The sequence below is a fragment of the Eulemur rufifrons genome, chromosome 16, assembly GCF_041146395.1.
Source record: "Eulemur rufifrons isolate Redbay chromosome 16, OSU_ERuf_1, whole genome shotgun sequence".
Lineage (NCBI taxonomy): Eukaryota > Metazoa > Chordata > Mammalia > Primates > Lemuridae > Eulemur > Eulemur rufifrons.
In genome coordinates this window covers 55,374,387-55,396,178 of record NC_090998.1, presented here as the reverse complement: position 1 = coordinate 55,396,178, position 21,792 = coordinate 55,374,387, and the positions used below count along the sequence as shown (strand labels likewise).

Genomic DNA, 21,792 nt, shown 5'->3' with positions numbered 1-21,792 from the left:
AGGTCACTGTGGCAGAAATTCCCATTAATTCACTTAACATTCATGGTGCTGCTTGTAGTACTGCTGATCAGTAAAGCCTATGGCGTAATTACAGGCATGCAACTGGCACAGGTGTCTTCTAGGTGAGTGCAGAGCCATGGCAAGAGACTAACAGTCCTTTCATTAGGGAGAAGGCTGAAATGGAAGGTCAAAACAAGGCTCTTCCAATCCCTATGAACTACTTTTAATAAAACATGAGAAAGGCAGGGGAAAAAAAGGCCCAAGTCAATAGAAATAACATATGCAAGCTGTTTAACCATTAGATGAAACACTAGAACATGGCACCCACGACCATACAGGAAGTATGTTTGGTCATCTTTATTAGGGTTTGTGCGAGTCTGATATCTCAAAGTTTTGATTTTGGCATCCACATTGGGTGCTTGACCCATTATGTTATTTTTATCCTGCTCTGCTAAGCCTTTAGAGGGGGAAATGAAATTATTTTGGCTTGTTCATATCTTTTCTGAAAGAAAACGTATGCCAACTGAAACTCTGACGGGAGACTGTTTTGGGACTTGGAAACAGAGGGCACGCTACCATCCCTACCAGGCTCATGCCAGAGAGCCTGGACCAAAGAGGGCAAAGGAGACCTGACCTCCTGGAGACATGCAAGGAAAAACTTTCTCCGCTTTTAAAGGATAATTGAAATAATGTCTGCCATTTCATCCCTAAGTGGAAGTTGCTTGTTTATACATTATTGCCTTACTGATACGCACAGCACTTGGAGATTAGGTAACTGATCGCAGACGGTTTGAGGAAGAGATGAGATCTGTGCTCCAGTTAAAGTCCTGTTAAAACACAAACCAGACATAATCCTTTTATTCAGGCATCACACAGTGACATATTTTGATTCCCTTGCGTTAAGACTGATCCGGCTCTCCCGGCAGTGTATGTTCTGGGAGAAGTCAAGAGTCTACTCAAGTACTTACAGACTCTCTAGGTTTGCAGTTCCAGTTAAATCGGGAAATTCAGTGATTTGTGAAGCACCATTCAGAGTCCTAGAAGGAAGAGTATGCGAGTATTATTGGGAGAAGATGCTAGACCGGGGTAATTTTTTTTTTTTTTTTGAGACAGAGTCTCACTCTGTTGCCCAGGCTAGAGTGAGTGCCGTGGCGTCAGCCTAGCTCACAGCAACCTCAAACTCCTGAGCTCAAGCGATCCTCCTGTCTCAGCCTCCCGAGTAGCTGGGACTACAGGCATGCACCACCATGCCCGGCTAATTTTTTCTATATATATTTTTAGCTGTCCATATAATTTCTTTCTATTTTTAGTAGAGGTGGGGTCTCGCTCTTGCTCAGGCTGGTCTCGAACTCCTGAGCTCAAACGATCCGCCCACCTCGGCCTCCCAGAGTGCTAGGATTACAGGCGTGAGCCACCGCGCCCGGCCCGGGGTAATTTTTATTGCCATTTTCAAAGCACTTCAACCTATAATATTCATTGATTTTCACAGCAACCCTGTAGGGGGAAAGTGACCTATAAGAGAAATGGGAACTTACAGTGTTCTTAGTTCAGGTAAATGTTGAAAAGCAGATCTTCCAACAAACTGGATAGGGTTGTCATAGAAATGTCTGAAAATCCAGACACCAATATATTAGTATATGGAATGATAAATGAATATTTGTTCAAAATTTGAACAAACATATTAAACGTATTTATGTAATTTTGATCATACTATGTTATATAACATACCTGATTACTTGGCTTTAGGCAAACCTCAAAAAGTGTTTTGACTCACGATATGAAACTTTTGGTAAGCTCAATCAAATTCAACAAATAAATAACAGTCTATTACTTTCTGTTTGACAAAGCACTTCCATATATATAGTTCAATTGATCCAGGCAACAACTTTCTGAGATCCACAGTGTAGATACTATTTTCTTCACTTTTGAAGGAGGAAATTGAGGCTCAGATACCTTGGCAAGCTCATTACCTCCCAGAGCCTTAATTTTCTAATTCATTAAACTGAGATAATAATACTTAGTTGTGGGGTTTGCCTAAGAATTCAAAGAGCTCATGTGTGTGTAACATCTGGCTCAGAACTTGGATTATAGTTGTTTCCCAACAAACCTAGTCCTCTTGTGTCCTTCTACTCTCTGATCTCTTCTTTTCCCCTGGAATTAATCAATAAGAGAAAGAGCTAGAGCTGGAATATACGCCTTATGATTTAAAAATGGAGTTTTCCTCATAATATTACATTAGCCCTTAGCTATACCATATGCTTGTATGCCTTTAATTGTGTTCACATTCATGTATTTATATGGACACTGGGCACATATGAATATACATGCTTGTGTGCATAAGGCAGAATATCACAAATACAAATAAGGAGCTTTAGGGTTCTCAGGAGGGAGCTCTCTTATGTATTAGGGGGAGATTTTAAAAAAATCCCATGAAATGGCATTTGGAAAGAGCTTTGTTCTATGAGCATAGCCTAGTTGGTCTGGTTTATGACTTAGGGTAATTAAGGAGAGCTTTGGGGAACTGGTTGGGAGGGTTGGCTTAGGCCATATTGTGGAGGGCTGTGAATGTCAGGGTAAGGAGTTTGCATTTCATGTAAATAGATAATCCCGAAGGTCTGCATATTTCATAGCAAGAGAGTGACAAGACGGATGCTGCTCTTCAAGGGAGGTGAAGGGAGGGACATCAGCCTCATCCAGACTGGTAAAAGTCTAGAAGTAACGGCTAGCAGACAGGCTGTGCAATGGGGATAAAAAGGGAATATGGGTAGGATGGGGACTGACAGGTAGAAATGAGGACTGGGTGTCCAACTGGAGGTGGGAAGTAGTCACAGAAAAGGGGGCATCAGAAGGGGCTGGTGGTGGCAAGAGATGGAAACAGGTGTAGGAGCAAGGAGAGCAGTGTTTCAGGGAGAATGAGATCAACACTTTCAAAGAGAAGAAGCTCTAATAAATATGGGGCGCTGTTAGCCCTCCTCAGGGGGTATTAGCATATCAAAAGAGTGATTAAAAACCAGTCCTGTGGCTACAGAAAGTGGAGCAAAGGCTGTTTGCCAACCACTTAATATGTAAATACTCTCTAATGAGGACTAATGTTTATTGTCAATACACTTTAAAACACTTAGTTTGCCAAAATATTGCCAGAACATTTCAGAAACAATGAATAGCTTTTTTTTTCTTCTAGTTGTCAATGCTAATTGGGATCCCAGCTTATTTGTGACAAATGCCACATGGTTCCAGAAAGCTTTTCAATCAAGTTGGCACAGGACCAACATCTGCCATGAAGTGCCCCTGAGTCACATTCCACAGTTGTTTTTACTCTCTTCCTCCATATTTGAGACCTCTCATCCATGACCCCAGGCCAATACTGTGCCCCAACCTTGCCTTGGACAGGTGTCTTTTAACTAAGAGCCAGCCTAATGCTTATGTATCTCCATCTTCCTACATATCTGTATATCATCAATCTTCTGTCTGTTCTAAATGTGAAACATAAAATCACCTATACTTTGTAGTTGTAGCTCTGTTTTATTCTTTTATGGCATATAAATCCTCATATACACCTTTCCACAACATATGTACCTTCTAGAATTACATCCTAGTTTGTATAAATGTGACTCAATACTTGGGCTTGTAATGAATGGAAATAGCAACTTAGTACAAAACAGTATAAAACCTCTCTACCATCAATTGTATATAATAATTTATGTTTCTAGTATACTTATGTTTAAGTTCTGAATAACTATGCGGCTTTGACATTAATGTTCTAAAAATCAGTTTTATTCCATAGAAAACAGAGATAACCAAAAGCATTTCACAAAATTATTGTGAAATGAGACAAGGCATCTGAAGATACTAAGCATAGTGCACTGCACATCAGATCCTAAAAAAGAATCTTTTATATTATGTTGATATTCAGCTAAAACTTGGAAAAACACATCCATATACACCTTTCGTATAAATTCTTCCATTGAGATAAAACTCAGGCAAATATAGAATATTCATTGTATTATATTTAAAAGTGCCATATACACTATGTATTTTAGGATGGAAAAACCAAAAAGCATTATGGTCACTTACATTGTAATAAGAGAAGGGTTGCCTACAAATGCTTTTTCAGGTATCGACCTGATATTGTTGCTATGAAATCCTCTAGAAAGAGAGAAAAACAGTTTATAGAAAATCATGGGTGGGGTAAAATTATTTAATAGTTTCCCCCACCCCCATGGCAATAATCAGCATGTTTAGTAACCAGAGAACAAGGTTAAATTCCTCTCTGCATCTTGAAACTTACATGCCCTTATTTACTCTCTAGGAAAAAAAGAAATCACATGCTGTCATCTTGAAAGAGGAAGAAAGAATCTGAAAATAATAACTGCACTTCATGGAAACTTATAATCTAATGTTATAAAAAGGAAATCCATCTGTTAACATCCAATAGAGCATCATCGTACAAACAGCCTGAGAGAATGGGAGCTATCTTTGGAGAGAGGATTATGATCACTCCTCGTGACCCCATTTGAAGCTAGGAGGAGAGAAAATTAAGCTTCAGTGAAGTAGAGATTTAAGTAATCTCCTTATGAGGACAAAATTTCCTGACTCGAAGGAAGGTGCCCCGGCTCAGTGAGTCTGTAGTAACAAACTGATTCTCATCTGTTGATGTTAACGTCTGAATAGCAGAGGAGCAGTCAGTGCTCTTTGGGTTTTATCTGGGCCGGTGGCTGTATGAGGTGAGTGGTAGTCTTTGGGCTGCCCAACCCTCTGCAATGAAGACTGCCCAGTTATAGGTGCAGTTTTGACTGTGCAGGGGTTGGGACCTCAACCCCTGTGCTGTTCAAGGGTCAACTGTAATGTATGTGAAAGCGTCTAGTACTTTACTAGGCACATAAAATTTTATTCACCTAATTCAGACTTATGTAACCTAGAAATGTTCAGGTTTTTAGAAATGCTCAGCAAATAACTAATTTCATTATAGTTCTACTACAAATCTTATAAAGTATGTAAATGTTGGGGGAGTATGTATGGCTTCGGAAAAGAGAAAAGAATATGGCTTAGAGAAATATATATATTAATATTTTTTATATATATAATAGAGAAACCCATCATAAACAAAAAATGTTACCTTTGATATTTGTGGTGATAGAATCAATTAAAATATATTTTAAGGGCATTTAACCATTATTTGTATAAACTTTAAACATATTTTAGCAAGTCATATTATGTACAATGTAGACAATAATCACACATTTTAAAATAAATTCACAAAGAATAAAGTTCTCTCATTAAAATTGTCCTAAATACTTACAGTTCTTTAAGGTTGGAGAGTGTCCTAATTGCAGTGGGGAATTCATCAAGGTTATTATAATTTAAATCTCTGAAAATGAGTAAATAGTATTTTCAGTTTTTCATTTAAAAATTCATATACACTATATTTACAAGGAAATTAACACGCTATTCCAATCCACCCATATCACTGAGGAAAGTTCTCATTCCTGTTCTTTATGGAGAGAGATTTTCTTGGCTTTCTGACAACTAACACTCCACAAGTATCTGCATTAAGATCATTAGACTGATCGTGAGAAATTTCTGACTCAAGGCTCAATGGCACTGGGGCATTTTAAAAAGGGAGGGCACATGCAGTGGCCTTAACTTCCAAGTAGGAGGGATGCTTAGGCAGGTGTTGACAGCTTGCTGATGGAGCTCTTCCTCTGAACCTGGCTTACTAGGTTGCCAGCTTGTATTTGCCCTCCTCAGGGCTCCTGGATCACAACCCCCTTCTCGTTTCCCCCTTCACCCTCTTGTAGACAGGACATCTTGGAGGGCTGCGTTGTCCCTGACTCCCATAGAGTACCTATATCTCCCAACCTGAAGTCCTGCATGAGATCTGCTTCTGGAGAGGTTTATGTGATACAGGGTAGTCTCAGGAAGGACATCTGGTCTAGAATTTCCTCAGGGTCACAAAGGATTCAGATCAGAAGTATGATGTTTTCCTTGATCTGTGTGGCGAAGCTCTATTATCCCTCATGCACAGGGATGGAATGACCAGTCTCAAATCATCAGTTACTCTCTCTGTTATGACACAATTGGCTTCTCAATTTCATTACTCACAAGCATTTGACAGACTTACTCCACCTTGTATCTACATCCTCCTATGAAAAAGTAACTGCCCCCTAGTCTCTGGCAAGGTAGATTTCCCAGATGATGCAGGAAAACCTTTTAGTCAAGCAATCAGATGTGGTTAGAATCACCTCTGTAAAGAAGAATTGCTATTTAATTTTAAGCGAGAGGTAATTTGACTGAGTTAAACATGAATCAAGATTCCTACTTGTCTGGCACAAACCATCCTTAAGCTATACTGCAGGCAGGAAACGTGTGTCTTTTGTGGACATAAATTTTCTTCCTGTTTGTAAATCTCTCCAGATGCTCTGTTTTGATTAAATGAGGTTTGGGCCCTTATAAATTACTTGGATTTCTAGTGAGGAAAAGGAAGAAGTTGGGAATAACGAATTTACTTATCCTCTGTAGCCCTGGGCAAGATGTGGGGAGGGGAGACAATAAGACTCACATGAATTTTGCCCTGAAATGTTTTGCTCTATGGTATTTGTATGCAATCCTCAGTCCTAATCCCAAACATGGGGAAAAAAGAAAGACTTTTTATGGAAATACCCATCAAAGTCCATCTTGTTTTTTCTTCCTGTTGTCGTGTTCTAAAGGACTGGAAGGTGATTTCCATTGCTAAGATTCCCCAGCCCAGCCCTGTGTAGATGAGAGAATTTCTAATTTTTCCTAGCAGCTGATGGGAGCTGCTTGTTTATGTCATTAAGTTGACATCAAGGGCCTGCCTGGACAAGTTCATCTTTGGCACCTGAGGAGACACAGAGTGACTTAACCCTGGAAAAAGAGCTGTTAGTGCTCATTGTCTATAAGATCATTAACAGATGGTCCCTCAGGAAATTAGTGGACCTCTAGACCTGGTTAGGAGCTAAATTGATCATCTACAAATTGCTAAACTCTGTATGCAAATGAACAATGAGCCCCAGGACCACAGGAGAAGTGGTCTTTGGTCCTCTCCTTCTGCACTTCTGATCACAGCCAGCATTGCAAATCCAGTGCCCTGTGTGGTTTATTGCACTTGAGTATTAAAAACATGGGGGTGGAGATGGGGGCATGGCTGCAACCACCCTTCTCTTCCAGCACACTCAGGACCCTCTCTGCCTGTCACCCCACCTCATTACACCTCTCTCGCTCAACAGGGCAATGAAGAGCAGCTCCCTCCCTGGGAAAAGGCTGGGGCCCTGGTGTGGCACTCAAGAACCTCTACCTTGGCTCTGGGAGAGTGTGTAGGATATGGTCAGCTGGCTGGACTCTATTTTTACTATAGGTACCAATTAGGAACTGAATTTTTGACCTATTCTTTGGAAGAAGTATATAGTGGTAAATATGTATCTCAGAATCAGACTAGAAAAGGAAGCAAATCTCAATTCTGCTACTGACTAGTTACGTTCTGTTGGTAAAATAACTAAACCTCACTAGAGCCTAAAATAAGATAGTAATAGCTGCTCTCATAGGATGGTTGTAAGAAGTAATCGAAACAATGTAGGCCGAGCACTCACTGTAATATTTCATTATAGATATACTCAATAAATGGTAACTATTATTACTTTCTAGTCTTTTGTCTTGCTTTAGCATGAAACTTCACTGTTTCCTAAAGAGTTGCCAGTTCATTTCAGATTGAAGACACAAGCATTTGCCTAGTCTGCCTCCTCTCCTTCGGCAGGGAGTACCAGACTCATGAATAGTGAGCCTGAGTGACAACACAGAATTGATCCTTGACAGAGAAAACACATTCCTAAGCAAACAGTCACTGCTCAGCAGAGAACATCTCATTTAACTCATAATGATTCTAATTTATTACTCTCATTAGATTAAAATAAAATCTCAGGTTTATTGTTGATCTCTGTAGGGGGTGTGTGTGTGTGTGTGTGTGTGTATGTGTGCATAAGATAAAGCCACTATAAATGTCTGTTTAAAGCTCAGGCAATTAACCAAACCAAACAGCAAGTTTGGCTTTAAGGGTATTGCGATTCCTTCAGAATATTCATGAAAACACTGAAAAAAGGGAAACAAACAAAAGGTCAACTCACAAAGTCTCTAGGCTGTGGAGCCCATCAAAGCATTTCTTTCCCAGGGAGTGGATTCTATTGTTATGGAGATGTCTGCAGGAGAACATTACAGACAGTCATGAGGACACAGTGCACATAGCAAATTTAGGCACAACATTTTGATTGCTTAAATCCAAAGAAAGTTATACTAAAGAATGCATGTATTATATAAATGAACATTTTATAAAAAAGGCTAGATTCCCCATCAGTCATACTGCAGATGATTCTATACCATAGGATTTAAGACAGTCACAATTTTACCTTTTGGGTTTGCGATATCAGGGTGTGTATAAAAATATGATCAACATGATCGATATAAGTAAATTCAGGTTTTCCAGCATATTTTCCAGCATAGGTTATTCAGCATGGTTTGGGATGTAGGATGTTAAGCAGAGATACTGACCATTGAGACATGGAGGATAGAGGGAAGGTCCTAGGTGTATTAAACGCATTTTCTATTAAAGCTGAATGCATATAATGGCTACATGCCCAGTGTGGGACCACAGGTCAACAGGAAACGATTTCAGCCACAGGGAATGATGATCAGATTTTTTGGCTGGCCAAGGAGATTAGTTATCTTGACACAGTTTTAATGTGTATAATTATCCTCTTTCGCTCAACTGGTAAGTCAGTTAGGTCAGAGCCAGTGAGAACAGCTGTGTGTATAACCGAAAACTGGACCAACTCCCAAGGGGATTTTGGAAAATGGGCTTAAGGAGGACAGGGTGAAAAAGAATAGCTGGATGGATGGATCTCTGTAAGTCCCTCTCGTGGAGGAAGAAAATTGAAGCACATAGCCAGCTTCTGCTGGGTCAGTGGCATCATCTTTGTATTTGAAATTCAGTATAGAAATTTGTTAATATCACCAAAAATTTCTTTTCCTTTCAGACTAAGATTTTTGTTCTAATAAATACATTCTGGTTTAGGTGAGATCTATGTGATGTTCATTGAGGATCTTGTACAAGCAACATACGAGGAAGGGGATTGAGGGGAACGTAAAAAGATGAATAAGATATTGGTCAGCCCTCAAAGGAGCACATACTACAGTGCAAGAGACAGACATGTAATCAAGTAATAAAGCAGAATGGTTGAAGGCAGCTGTGGGTCGGTGGGCAGGCATGAAGCAATGGGAGAAATAGTGAGAAGACACCTCCTCGTTGACTGGCTATTACGTTACACATGTGGAGGAATATTGCTACATTCTTAAAGAAGACAGATTATTTTCCAAACTATTGCTTACTGGGAATCATTTTGATTTACTAAAATAATAAAATCTAGACAAACTGGGAAAAAAGCTGTGTAAATGCATAACTCACTGTCAAGGGTTTGTTCTCACTTCTTTCCCTTGGTAAGGGTTCGAGAAGTTCTTATTAAATAAGAGAGCATCTTTCAATTTGACCTGAATTACCATTTATTATTAAAAAAATAAGGAATCTTTATTAACTTAGGCACCGTATTAATTGTACAGTGTGGTGATTACTTGTACAATATACAATGGACTCCCCTAAGGCAGAGATCATATTTTATTATCTTTGTATACCCAGTGGTGCGTGGCAGTTAGCAGGTGCTCAATAAATGTTAAGTCATTTACACAACTGTAATATTTATGAGTCATTTTGGGGAGGGGCCCAAGGGGTTTCCTCCCTTAAAATGTCCCATTTATGCTTTGAAGGGGCAGCAATTTTAAGGCCAAGCTCTTACAGGGAATTTGGAAACTGTTAAAAGAGAGAGCAAAATCAATAAAACTTACAGAACTACCAAGCTGGAGAGGTTTCCAAAGGCATAGTCTGGTATGTGGTGTATTTTGTTCAGGGCCAAGGTCATGGCCTGCAATGCCGATAAACTTCTGAAAGCCTGGACAGGGATTTCTGTCAAAGCGTTGTCATCCAGCCACAGGTGCCTCAGGGAATGTAGGCCACTGAAGCAGCTCGGGGGCACGTAGCTGATGTGATTGGCATCCAGTCTCCTGTGTGAAGAAGAAAGCAAGAATGGATGAGGGAGCAAAGCCCAGGCAGAAGATCGACACTGTAGGAAGACTCCCAGTGTCTGGAAGTTTTTCCTCTCCTGATGGGCTCTCCTCCTCACTCATGGGCAGAACTTAGGTCCCCCGGCTCCAACATTCCATGGTGCTAAGATTCTCTTCCAGGGTTGTGGCTAACTGCTTTCATGCATGGAGGTGGCCTCCCCTGGGGTATAAAGTTGCAGCGTGATGATCTTTTAGCTTTCCTTTCTAGCAGATAGACATCTTCTTCCTCCCTCCTACCCCAAGCCAAGTGAATGCCTTTGCTGTCCTGGACTGTTTTAAACATATTAAATTTACTAATCCACTAGTTTATTCAGTAAGCTCTGGGAAAAGATTATTTCAGTATTTACAGGAACTGAAATAATTATTAAAAACTGTCAGAGATAACCCTCAGGGAGAGCAGAGGCAGCCCTCCCCCGTCCTTTTTCTAATACAGCGCTGAAAAGCCTCAAAACTGCTAGGTTTCTTGCTCATCCTAACCATTTGTGTCAGGCAGATGTTTGTTTTTCTGACATTTTAAATGAATAATAAAATTAACAGTCTGGGCGTGGTGGCTCACGCCAGTAATTCTAGCACTTTAGGAGGCCAAGGTGGAAGGACCATTTGAGCCCAGGAGTCGGAGGCTGCAGTGAGTTGTAATTGTGCCACTGCACTTCAGTCTGGGTGAAAGAGCGAGACCCTGTCCCAGAAGAAAAAAAAATTAACAGCTTTCCAGGTTTTGCTTCCTTTTTCCACATTCCATTTTTTCTCCTTTTCTTTTTTTAAATGGGGAAATACATCTAAAAATAGGTCTGGTTAATGAGCTGTTGCAGCTTCAGAGCCAGCAGAGGGAGTGCAATACATTTATTTTACCTCAATCCAACATAAACAGTGGCTGTAATTAAAATGCCTTAACTTTTCTTATGGAAGTGACAAAACTCACATAGTTTGCAATTTTCTGTAGGTTGCACGAACAATAGAACCACCGTCGCTCAAGCTATGTTTCCAACAGCCCTCACCACTTTTTCCCAATTTGTCTTTAAGACTCTGATATTTGCGCGTTCAAAGCTAGGATTAACAAAAAGAAGAGTTGCATTTTAAGCAGTCCAAGTATTAGGAAGGATTAGAAAATCATGAGTGGATTTTGAAAAATGTTTTCGGAAGCATCTAACACTAAACAGATGCAGGAAGCACAGCAGGATCACAAAATAATCCCCTGAAAACCAAATTTAAACAATTTAGAAATAGAATTCTCTGTTGGTAGGGAGCTAATCTCCATGGAAAGCAGCTTCCTCACTTTTGGTCACTTTGTGTCTAGTCATCCTCTGGTTCCTACTGCTACTGATTGAATGGGAACAATGACGCCTGAAGGGCCCTGGGCCAACTTCTGATAATAAGTGAGATAAAGTTACTTGGAACCAATTTTAAGATTTGGGTGTTGTAGCCCATTCACAATTAAATTTCCAGTAGAACAACTTTCACTGTAGGGCAACAGAAACACCGCTTCCAAACATGTCAAGCTTCTGTCAACAAACGGAGCTGGAAATATTTAGGAAAACTCAACACCACCTCTTCTCCCTTTCTGCAGCAGCAACATGCTGGGCCTATGTTCAATTAAGGTAAATTTCATCAGAGGACGAGGAGGTGATTGTTTTTGTTTGACTAGAAGTAAAGCAGATATTTGTAGATGCTTCTTAACTATTGTGCTTATTAAAAAATGGAGAATTTATAATATGATCTTCCACGTTTTAGTTAATGTATTGTCTGATTATTGCCAATTGCTTATATATTGAAACTGTAAGTGGCTTCTAAAAGTCTTGAAAATGACAAACCTTAAGATTCAGTGCAAATGTTAGGGTAGATTTATGGAGAAGGCTCTCTCAGCATCAAGGCATAGGCTCATCTTTGGTATTGTAAGTTGCTACCAAAGTTTCTGCTGTGTCTTGAAGTGATCCTGGTATCAGTTCCCAATGTTAGTAAGTCCATTTCTCAGGACAGATCTCTTTTATGAATCACTTTTTTGCCCCCAGAAAAAAAGATGTACTCTGGCCTCCACACTGTTATCTTATACAATTTGCTATCTGAAATGAAATGAGTTAGAGCAATTCTTCAGAGTCCTAACACTCTAAATGCTAATATTTCCAGACCTAATACTCAACAGCACAGGCTAACAGATGTCCTGAGTACAGCATTAAAAAGTCTCTCTACTAAAAAATTTCTTCATCTAAGAAGCTCTCAATAAATGATACTCCTTCTAAATGCAGCGTTTTAGAGTCCATATCCACCTGGCTTCAGTGGCCCAGAATGGGAGTGGCATGTTGTTCACACTCAAAGGTGTTATCTGATTTAGTTTCCTCCTCCAGCTTTATAAAGATATAATTGACAAATAAAAATCGCATATATTTATGGCATACAATGTGATGTTTTGATAGATGTTTACATTGCAAAATGATTAAATAAAGCTAATTAACATATCCATCACTCACATATTTCTCATTTTTTTGTAGTGAGAACATTTAAGATCTAATCTCTTAGCAATTTTCAAGTATATAATACATTATTATTAACTGTAGTCACCATGCTGTACACTAGATCTTTAGAATTTAGTCATCCTGTCTAACTGAAACTTTGTATCCTTTCACCAACATCTCCTCATTCAACACCCACCTCCACCCCCATCCCCTGGAAACCACCGTTCTACTCTCTGCTTCTATATCTGATTAAATCTTAACAGAAGATCCCAAGGCTAAACCAGAAGATGGAATTAATTATCCAGTCATTCGTACAGGTGGTTCTTACAGAGCAAGGTTAAGACTGTGGACAAAGAAGCTGACAGGGTACAAGTTGTGCTTATTCAGTGAGTAAACAAAGAGTTCATATTATGTCAATCTGGTCTTTTCAGGCAGCTGAACATTCCCTATTCATATGCTTGGAAAATGCAATATTTAAGCAGCGGGGTATAAAATAAACATCACTATACAGTGCAAGAAAACACATACATAGAAAATATGGTTCAATAATAGACATTATCAGCAGCAAAAAACCCCACTACATTATATAGCTCCATGTTTCTTTATTTCTATTTTGTGTGAGTCACAAAGGGTGTATGTGTGTGTAGGCACGTCAGTATCTGTGAATTAATGCAGAGATTTGGGATGGGAAGTACCAGGTTGAAGACAACTATACAAGCTGATTGGCCATGGCCAAGTAAATAGGCCTCAGCTATCACATCTGTAAAATGGGGATAATTCCTCTCTATCTTACAGGGCTGTTTTATGATTTAAGAAAATAAAGCAACAGGCTTTGTAAATATAAAGAGCACCTCAATGATTTTAAATATTACTATCTGAAGCCGGTTAACTTTTTTTTTTTTTGTCTTTTGACAATTGAAACCATTCAGGAAAAAAAAGAGGTAAACTCATATTTCGCTTAAGCAAAAGTTGGCTAAAATGAGTACTAGATTGTCAGTGAATTTCAATTCTGAGAAAGGTAGGGTATTTCTTTCAACCCTCACAATAGAAATAATTAAGTGGTATCTGTAATTAGACTTAACAGAAGTTATCCTTATTTTTCAGCCATTAATGTTATTGCTATGTGTGTGTATGTATATATCTTTACACACACACACACACACACACACACACTCTTTATGCAACAGGGCAAATAGTTTTGTTCCTAATGCATTACTGAATATATCTTCATTCTGAAGGCAAAGGAGGAGTGGTGATGTGATAGGCGACACATTCTCAGAGAAAGTTTCCAGTGATGAACTTGGCATTTAAGCATCTATCAAAATTGTGGCAGAGGTAGTCCCAAAACTTGAATGCAGTTGTGCACAGCAAAATAAAATACTTTAACAATAGGAGTGGCCTTACCTTCATTCAGACAAAGAAAATCTCTTAATTATGATCTTGAAATGCCATCAGAAAAGTGATCACTATATGGGAAATAGCACCCACTTTATGCATCTTTTGTGGTGGTCTGTTACTTATAATTTATAGTGAAATCATAGATAAAACAAAAATTTACCCTACTTCCTATGTCATCTGCAATCATCTACATAATGTGTATATGGTAAACTGGGAAGACTTAAGAAACAAATTTAAGTCAAGACTATCACTTAGTAATTCTGAGATTTAGGGGCCTATTGATTTATTTCTCTGATGGTCAATCGCAGAATCACAATATGTCACAAAATTGCTGTGGGAATTAAATGAGAAAATGAATGTGTACTATTTTTGTAAATAGTAAAGCCTTTTACAAATGATTGGCTTTATTGTTTGAGGAAAATCTTCACATTTGGGGAGTGGTATCATTTTTTTCCCTCTGAAAGTTTCTTTTATTCTTCCCAAAGTTTCCTAACCCTTTGTAATTTCACACCTCTCTATAGGAGATCTCCATTTTTTGCTCATACAAACTGGCAGAACTGCCAGCTCTCTGCTTACCACATACATCCTTTAGTCTGTATGCTTGGTCCTATGCTACATGTTTTGACTGTTATAGCTAGGTTCCCCTCACAGAGAAAAGATGTACATCTCCTATGTTAGATCAGCAAAAAGATAGCTGAGGTCCAAAAGGGTAAAATGGCTGAGGTTTTGACTAGTGTCAACATGAAAAAATAAATGACAAAAACATGGCTGAGGAAAAATATGACCATGTCTGGTGCAAGAACAGAATTTTTATTAAGTATGAGACTATAATGTTCCTCAGAGGGCTATGACTGAGAAGAAATGGTTTTGTCATGACTTTTGGGCTTATGTTGAATTAACTTCTTCTCTGAAGCGAGGACTTGAGGTTGGAGGAAACCACATTTGCTGAAGAGACTCATTCTTCTGCTCAAACTGCTTGGCCAAAGGGACTGTCTCTCATGGGCCTTGGGTTGTCTCACCACTGGGACCAGGCCACCAAAGGGACCAGGTCAAGACCATCCAGTTCACCCCGACAGGCTTGAATAACTTTGAGTTATCTAAGGTTAAGTGTTTGAAGTCTGGATAACTTCACTCCCAGAAGGTGTCTGCCTAGGAGGAATGTCCCACCCTCTCCAAACAATCTTCAAGGTTTGCATAAAAATGTTTCTCTGGAGTAGGGGTTTCATTCTGCCTCCTGACCAGACGCCCCATGAATAGGTGTGCTGTAGAAAGGTCACTCTAAGAGCAGTGTGAAGCAGGGACTAGTGAGAAAGTAAATGACCAAGGCAGCTGCAGTCGTCAGGGCGAGAAAGATGAGTGCCTGAAGGAAGTGTGGAAATGGAGATGAAGGGCCTAATGTGAGGGATATTAAATAAGTGGGCCTGACAGATATAGGTGACTCCCCAGATGTGGCCAGAGAGGGAGGCATGGAAACTATGGTGATTTAGCCTTCTGGCCTGGGAAACTAGGCAGATGGAGACCAAAACCAGGGATAAATGTTACCCAGTATTATGCAAAATAAATATAAAACAGAACTACACATTTCCTGTGAATGCAGTTCTGTAATACCAATGTATTCTATGTGGCAAAGATCTAGAGGGTAACAGGCAAAAAATCAAGCTATGTTCAGAAAATGCTTCCCCCTCCCCAAATGAGCTTATTTTTTTTTTGGTGTGTTTAAAGTTTCCTTTCTGCTGGGCACAGTAGAAATCCAAATGCTTTGGGTGGCCAAGGCAGGAGAATTGCTTGAGGCCAGGAGTTCGAGACCAGCCTGGGCAACGTAGTGAGACCCCATCTCTTAAAAATTTAGCTAGGTGTGGTGGTGTGCACCTATAGTCTCAGCTACTTGGGAAGCTAAGGTGGGACCATCACTTGAACCCAGGATTTTGAGGTTTGCAGTGAGCTGTAATCACGTCACTGCACTCCAGCCTGGGTGACAGAGTGAGACCCAGCCTCTAAAAAAATTTTTAAATATTAAAAAAAAAGTTTTCTTCCTAATGTCTTTATTTATAAAGGGTTAATTATGCAAATTTCTCTTTGAAAAGAGACATTTTGCTAATACACTCCATACTCCCAAAGGAATTTTCAGTTTATAAATGGCATTATTGTAAGGATTAGAGAATTTATGAGATTACTCTTGCGATTGTTTCAGAAAATGGCCTTTTATATGTTATCTTGTATATAACACCTTGCCAATGTATCACACAAACCTGTATGTTTGTTTGAGAATGTCTTTGATGAGCCATTAACTACAAGGAAGAAAGCGTTAGTCAAAAGATAAGCCATTGATCTTGGCTAATTCCATATCTGAGATGACTGTAACAGTGTCAATTATTAACATGAATAACCTGGAAAAAACAAAGCTAAAAGTGAGAAGAATGTTGCAGCTGCTTAGTACAGCTTATGGGGATTCTTACAATAAACAGAATCATGAAGCAATGCATTTTCATGACTGATGTTGCTATATAATATTTGGGTGAACATTTTTCCTTCTTAAGTTTTAAAGAAGTGACCACCCCTCTTATACAGAACATACACTTGGACATTTTGTGAGATCATTTTGAATAAGTCATGAATAGTTGAAAAACCATACAGATTTGGTTCATTTATAGGTTTTAAGAAATAAAAGCATTCTCAGTTAATATTTTACTTTTTCAATATAATAAAAAGCATGTAATTCCAAGTCTGTATATAATATAATTTAACAAAGTACATCAGTTTTGGTGTTATGATGAAATTTTACTGCTTTGAAATTTTATTGCACTGGAATCAGCGGATCGTTGGAGCTGAATTTGTCACAAGATCTTTGTTATAATACTGTCAAGATATCACAGATTGAATTCATAGTGATTTATATAAATTCTTCACCATAACATCAGAGTCACTTTTGCTGTTGTGGTTGTTTTTAAATAGTTCTGGAGTGATCACAATGTGGGATTCCACATTAATATCTAGGAAGATATTTAGCATATGAATTCACGCAAATAACATGATTGCTTTTACGGAACATTTCTGCTTCTGTTTTTCTATTCTCCATCTTATTTACTGGTAAACTTAAATCCTGGCTTTAGATTTACCTCTGAAAAGGTAAAAACAAATTTTTATCATCTCTCCAGCTTGAAGAGAGATAAAGTCTATGGATTCATTGAAGTGTAATAATTTAGAGACTATTCAGCTGTCTTGACTAGAAGCCAGATGAAAAGTGACTAAAGGAACCAAACCTCTGTCTCTCTGGCACTATTGAGGAGTGTAAAACTCCACTGAGAAATATATTTTAAAGTTCAATTATATTAAGTTGTTCAGTTTCTCAGAGGTCACCACCATTGTGAATTTTGTAACAAGGAGATCTATAGCCAAAGTAACGTGAGCAGTAACCGCTCTAGTTTTATTTTTCCCCATAGAAAACAAAGACCCTCTTTTTGTCAGGGACACCAGTAGTTTTCCAAGTACCACCACCAGCGTTTGAAATCTATGGGTCAGTTTTGAACCTTCCATTGCTTTCCAGCCAATCATTCACCAAGTTCTCTCCATTTATCTTCACCTCCCAGACTCTCCATTTCCACTGTCTAGTTAATTCTCTTATCTCTTCACACCTGCATTACTGTAACAGCCTCTGAGCTGGTCCTTTTGCCTTTGATCTCTTATCTCTTCAATTTATCCTGTAGGCTGCTGCCTGATTAATCTTCTTGAAATTGCACTCTATGTCATTCCCCTGTTAGGAATCTACAGTTCTTCCACATTACCATTCCCAAACTTTCCATTCTGATATTCAAAGCTCTCCATCCACCTTATGTGGCCAAACTTTTCTCTTATTTCTCTGTCCCAATTGAGTCTTCTTTCTAGCTCTTTCCCACAGTAATTCCCCTGCCTATCCAAAGCTCATCAACCTTCTAAGATTTTACATCATAGTTCTTCCTGAGCCCTACCCTTGAAAGAGGGAATCCTAAGCTGAGACAATGGGAAAACTCATTTTGGTAGATAGATCAACTCCAAAATCTCTGCAGGAGCCACTAGGTCCAACTCTCAGCCCAGAAAAGGCATGTGGAAGAGTCAGGGTACAGAGAGAAGAGTTTGGAGCCTGGGAGATGAATGAATGCAGGTTACAGTCACACTGGGGAAGATGAGCTGATCCTGAGTAGCTGTCCAGAACCACACGTAGAGTTCGAGGCATCAGTTCAGATCAACAAGTATTTCCTGAGTGCTTTCTTTGTCCTAGGTACCATACCTGGTGCTGGAGATCTAGCAGTAAACCAGGCAGACTTGGTTCCAACCCTTATGGAACACATTTTCTAAAGGGTAGTCATACAAATAAATCATTATAATAAAGTATTAGGTGAAGAGAAATGCATAGTAGGGGAACCTAACCTAGATTTTACTTTTTTCAGTCCAGATATGGATTTCAAATTAAGTGACATCTCCACTTAGTTGTGCCTCCTCAAACACAGGTGTTTGAGATCAAACTCATTATCTCACATCCACACACTCCCCAAATATGTGTAGTCTTCTACCAGTGTTTCTTGTCTCAGTGATTGGTTTTATTAAGTACATGTTTGTATAAACCAGAAACTTAGAAATAATTCTTGATACCTCCTTCTCTTTCATTCTTCATAGCCAGTTCATTACCAAACACTGGTAATTTCATCACTTAAATATTTCTCAAATCCATCTCCCTTTCTTCATCTCCACGGCCCCTACCCTGGCAAAGTTCCTCTTTCTCTCCTAGATTATTTCAATAACACAGATCTGATCACCCCCCACCTCCTGCTTAAAACCCTCCAGTGGATTCCCATTGCTTTTGCAATAAGGACTGAAATCCCTGACGTGTTCCAAATGGCTTTCAAGTGGTCTGGCCCCCACATGCCTTACTAGGCTCCTCTTGCTTCAGCCACACTGACCTGCTCTTTGTCCCTTGATGGACCAGGTTCCCCCTGACCCCACTACAAGGTATTGCATATGTGGTTCCCTCTGTCTGGAATGTTCTCTATTGTCTTTGTCTGGTCATCTCTTACCTTTGCAACAGGGGCAAGGTATCCTCAACTTTCTCACCTATAATTTCCTCATCAGGAAAGTGGAGACAATTTCTACCTCACAGATAATGAAGGATCAGACAACCAATGCATAGGGAAACGCTACAAAAAGGCAGGCTGGCCCACACAGTAATACTATTTCCTTCTGTTCTGTAATTTACGTATTTCTGTCCTGCAGCATTACAACTGTCCTTTGTTTTTGTGAACCTTCATAATCACATGTCTACAGGTAATATGAGTTTCTGTCAGGCCTTTCCTTCTCTTCAGTGGCCATTCTCTGCGGGGATTCTCTGAGGGAGGGAAGATAATGAGGTGGTGAAACGGGCAGATTCTGGAATCTGACCGCCCAGAGTTCTTATCCCAGACTCACCTCTAGCCTGACTCCATCGCAAGCCATCTGACGTCGGGAAGGTCAGTTGACCTCTCTGAGCCTTTTGCTTCCTCATCGCTAAGGGCTAATCACAGCGCCCACACCCCCTGGTTGCTGTGGGGATGAAGTGGGATGATGCAGGTAAAAGTGCTTCACCAATACTGGCAGCTGCAGCTTTTATAATCATGGGCATTTAATCAGTTCCACATTCTGATTTTGTCTTTGCGGTGTCCTCATTCTCTACTGCTTTCCTTATGTGTCTTTCCACAATTCATCACAGACCCCATCTATCCTGAAAAGGAGCTAACTTGTGCCCCACTTGCATGGCTGTCATCCCTTTAGCTTCTCCAGAGAGTCCAATCTACTTTCTAAAGTTAACCCTCATTTTATATCACAAGCTTTCAAAAACTTTATTTTACTTCTCATTCCTTAACACCCATGTTCTCTTTATCTACCTGGAATGACTGCCACGTATGTGACTTAGCACGGCGCTGGCAGGCAGCCTGATGAAAGAACCTTTCATGCATGGAGTCTTGCATGAAGTATGCACTTCCCCACCCCCCCATATGTGATTCTGAGGACCACACTCCAATTTTAGCTCTCTCTTCTTATAATCAGTGCGTAGAAAGGGCTTTGCCTCTGAAAATAATGTTTAAATTGGGCGGGTGGCAGGGCAAAACTTTTCCTTCTCATAAGAATTCGCTGGCTGCTGATTTTCATGTGGGGCCATGAAACGAACTCTTCACTGTCCGATAGACAAACTCTTTGGCCTCTACAACTTCTCAGTCCACCTCCATCCCAATATCTACCTAATAGGTGGGCACTTTCATTAAAAAAGCAAAACAAACTAACACCACAGTGCTTTTTTATTGTGCAGGCTTGTGACTTCTCTTTCTGGAGACTATTTTAGTGGAGGGAATAATGTTACCAAATCTAAAACCACTACTTTTTTTAAACCTCTTTGATCCTTTAATCTTATCCTCTTGATTACCTCACCTTCCTTTCTTTTCGTCTGCTTACACTTCCTTGTCTTCTGTTACTTCCTTCCCATTCTATATCCCTCCCGGTCTGAAACCCAATAGGCTCATAGATATTAATAGGAGAAAACCACTACTGGGTCTAGGCGCTTTCTGCTCTGCATTGTGAGCCCTACTTCTTTCTCCTCATTTGTGGCTCTTGCTTACTGTCTTTTATTTTAGTTTTTGACCACTATTAGCAAAAAACTTGAAGAGACCAGGTGAAATTATTGACATATCACAGGGTCCAGGGGTGGGTTCTATAGCCCTAAAGATGATATCACAGTAAGATCACGTGCTAGGTAGGAATTATACATTATTCTTGAGTTGTAAAATATAGTCTTATACCTTGAAGATGAATATTAGCCAATTGGAGAATAGAGACAATAATAAAGATATGTTTAATTCTCCTTTCATTTTTTTTCCAACCTATTATCTTTATGATTGTGCATATTCCACAGTTAGCTTCATTCGTTCGGACTTGAACAGCAACATATATTAAAAAAATTACTCTGCTTAACCGGACAAACATGAATAGGTAATTCTCTCTGGTCCTCTTGAATTTCACAATGACAGAGAATTGCTTGAAATTCATGAATGACCATCACAAATGAAGCAATGATTTTTTTATAGGTTGATTTCTTAATTATTAATAGAAAGGTGTGAGGGTATGGGAGGGTTAAGTTCTGAGTTTCTATCAAATCACTGTAATCTAACCCTCGTCTTCAAATGTCTATAAGGCAAAAGTTTCTTGGTGAAATATAACTCACTGTGAATTTTGATTACATTTCGTATTCCCTTCCAAAAAACAGAAAGGAAATTAGGTTATACTTGATTACATTACAAAATCCAACTGGTGTCTGGGCAGTCATTGCCATGTCAGAAGCCAAATGTACATACTGTACAGGGGCAGGTTCTGGGCTGCCGGGCCTGTGCTCATAGGCCTTGGCTCTTATTCTTCAGCTGAGCGGTCTGTTAGCATCAAGAGGGTTAAAAGAACACAAATGTACCTATGTATTTTGTTTATGAACAAAAAAAAAGTCTTTTGTATATGTGGAATAAGTGGAAAATTACATCCCTTGAAACATGAGTTCCATTTTGTTTCTTCCTCATAGCAATGTTACCAATTTTCAATATATCAAGTTTCTTAAACTTTATTCAATGCAGCCAAGTCTATATGGGTGGAGCTGAGAATGCAAATGATTTATTTCAGTAGTTCTCAACCATTTTTGGTTTGTAGACCACTTTGTTAGTGTCATAGAACACTAAAATTTTAATTTCTCAAATCCATTTTGTATACAAATCACCTAGGA

General features: G+C 39.3%; 1 protein-coding gene across 3 annotated transcripts in view; it reads right to left on the bottom strand.

Moving 5' to 3' along the window:
* The window catches only part of LGR5 (leucine rich repeat containing G protein-coupled receptor 5), a 127,298-nt gene that overhangs the window by 15,600 nt on the left and 89,906 nt on the right, over positions 1 to 21,792 (bottom strand). Inside the window, exons 5-11 of one of the 3 annotated variants that reach the window (XM_069490157.1) lie at positions 9,907 to 10,122; positions 8,139 to 8,210; positions 5,300 to 5,368; positions 4,075 to 4,146; positions 1,536 to 1,607; positions 969 to 1,037; positions 756 to 827 (exon numbers count right to left, since the gene is read on the bottom strand). In XM_069490157.1, coding sequence (XP_069346258.1) covers positions 756 to 827; positions 969 to 1,037; positions 1,536 to 1,607; positions 4,075 to 4,146; positions 5,300 to 5,368; positions 8,139 to 8,210; positions 9,907 to 10,122 — 642 coding nt within the window. The remainder of the gene's footprint in view (positions 1 to 755; positions 828 to 968; positions 1,038 to 1,535; positions 1,608 to 4,074; positions 4,147 to 5,299; positions 5,369 to 8,138; positions 8,211 to 9,906; positions 10,123 to 21,792) is intronic. The other 2 variants (XM_069490158.1, XM_069490159.1) reach the window with 2 other exon arrangements.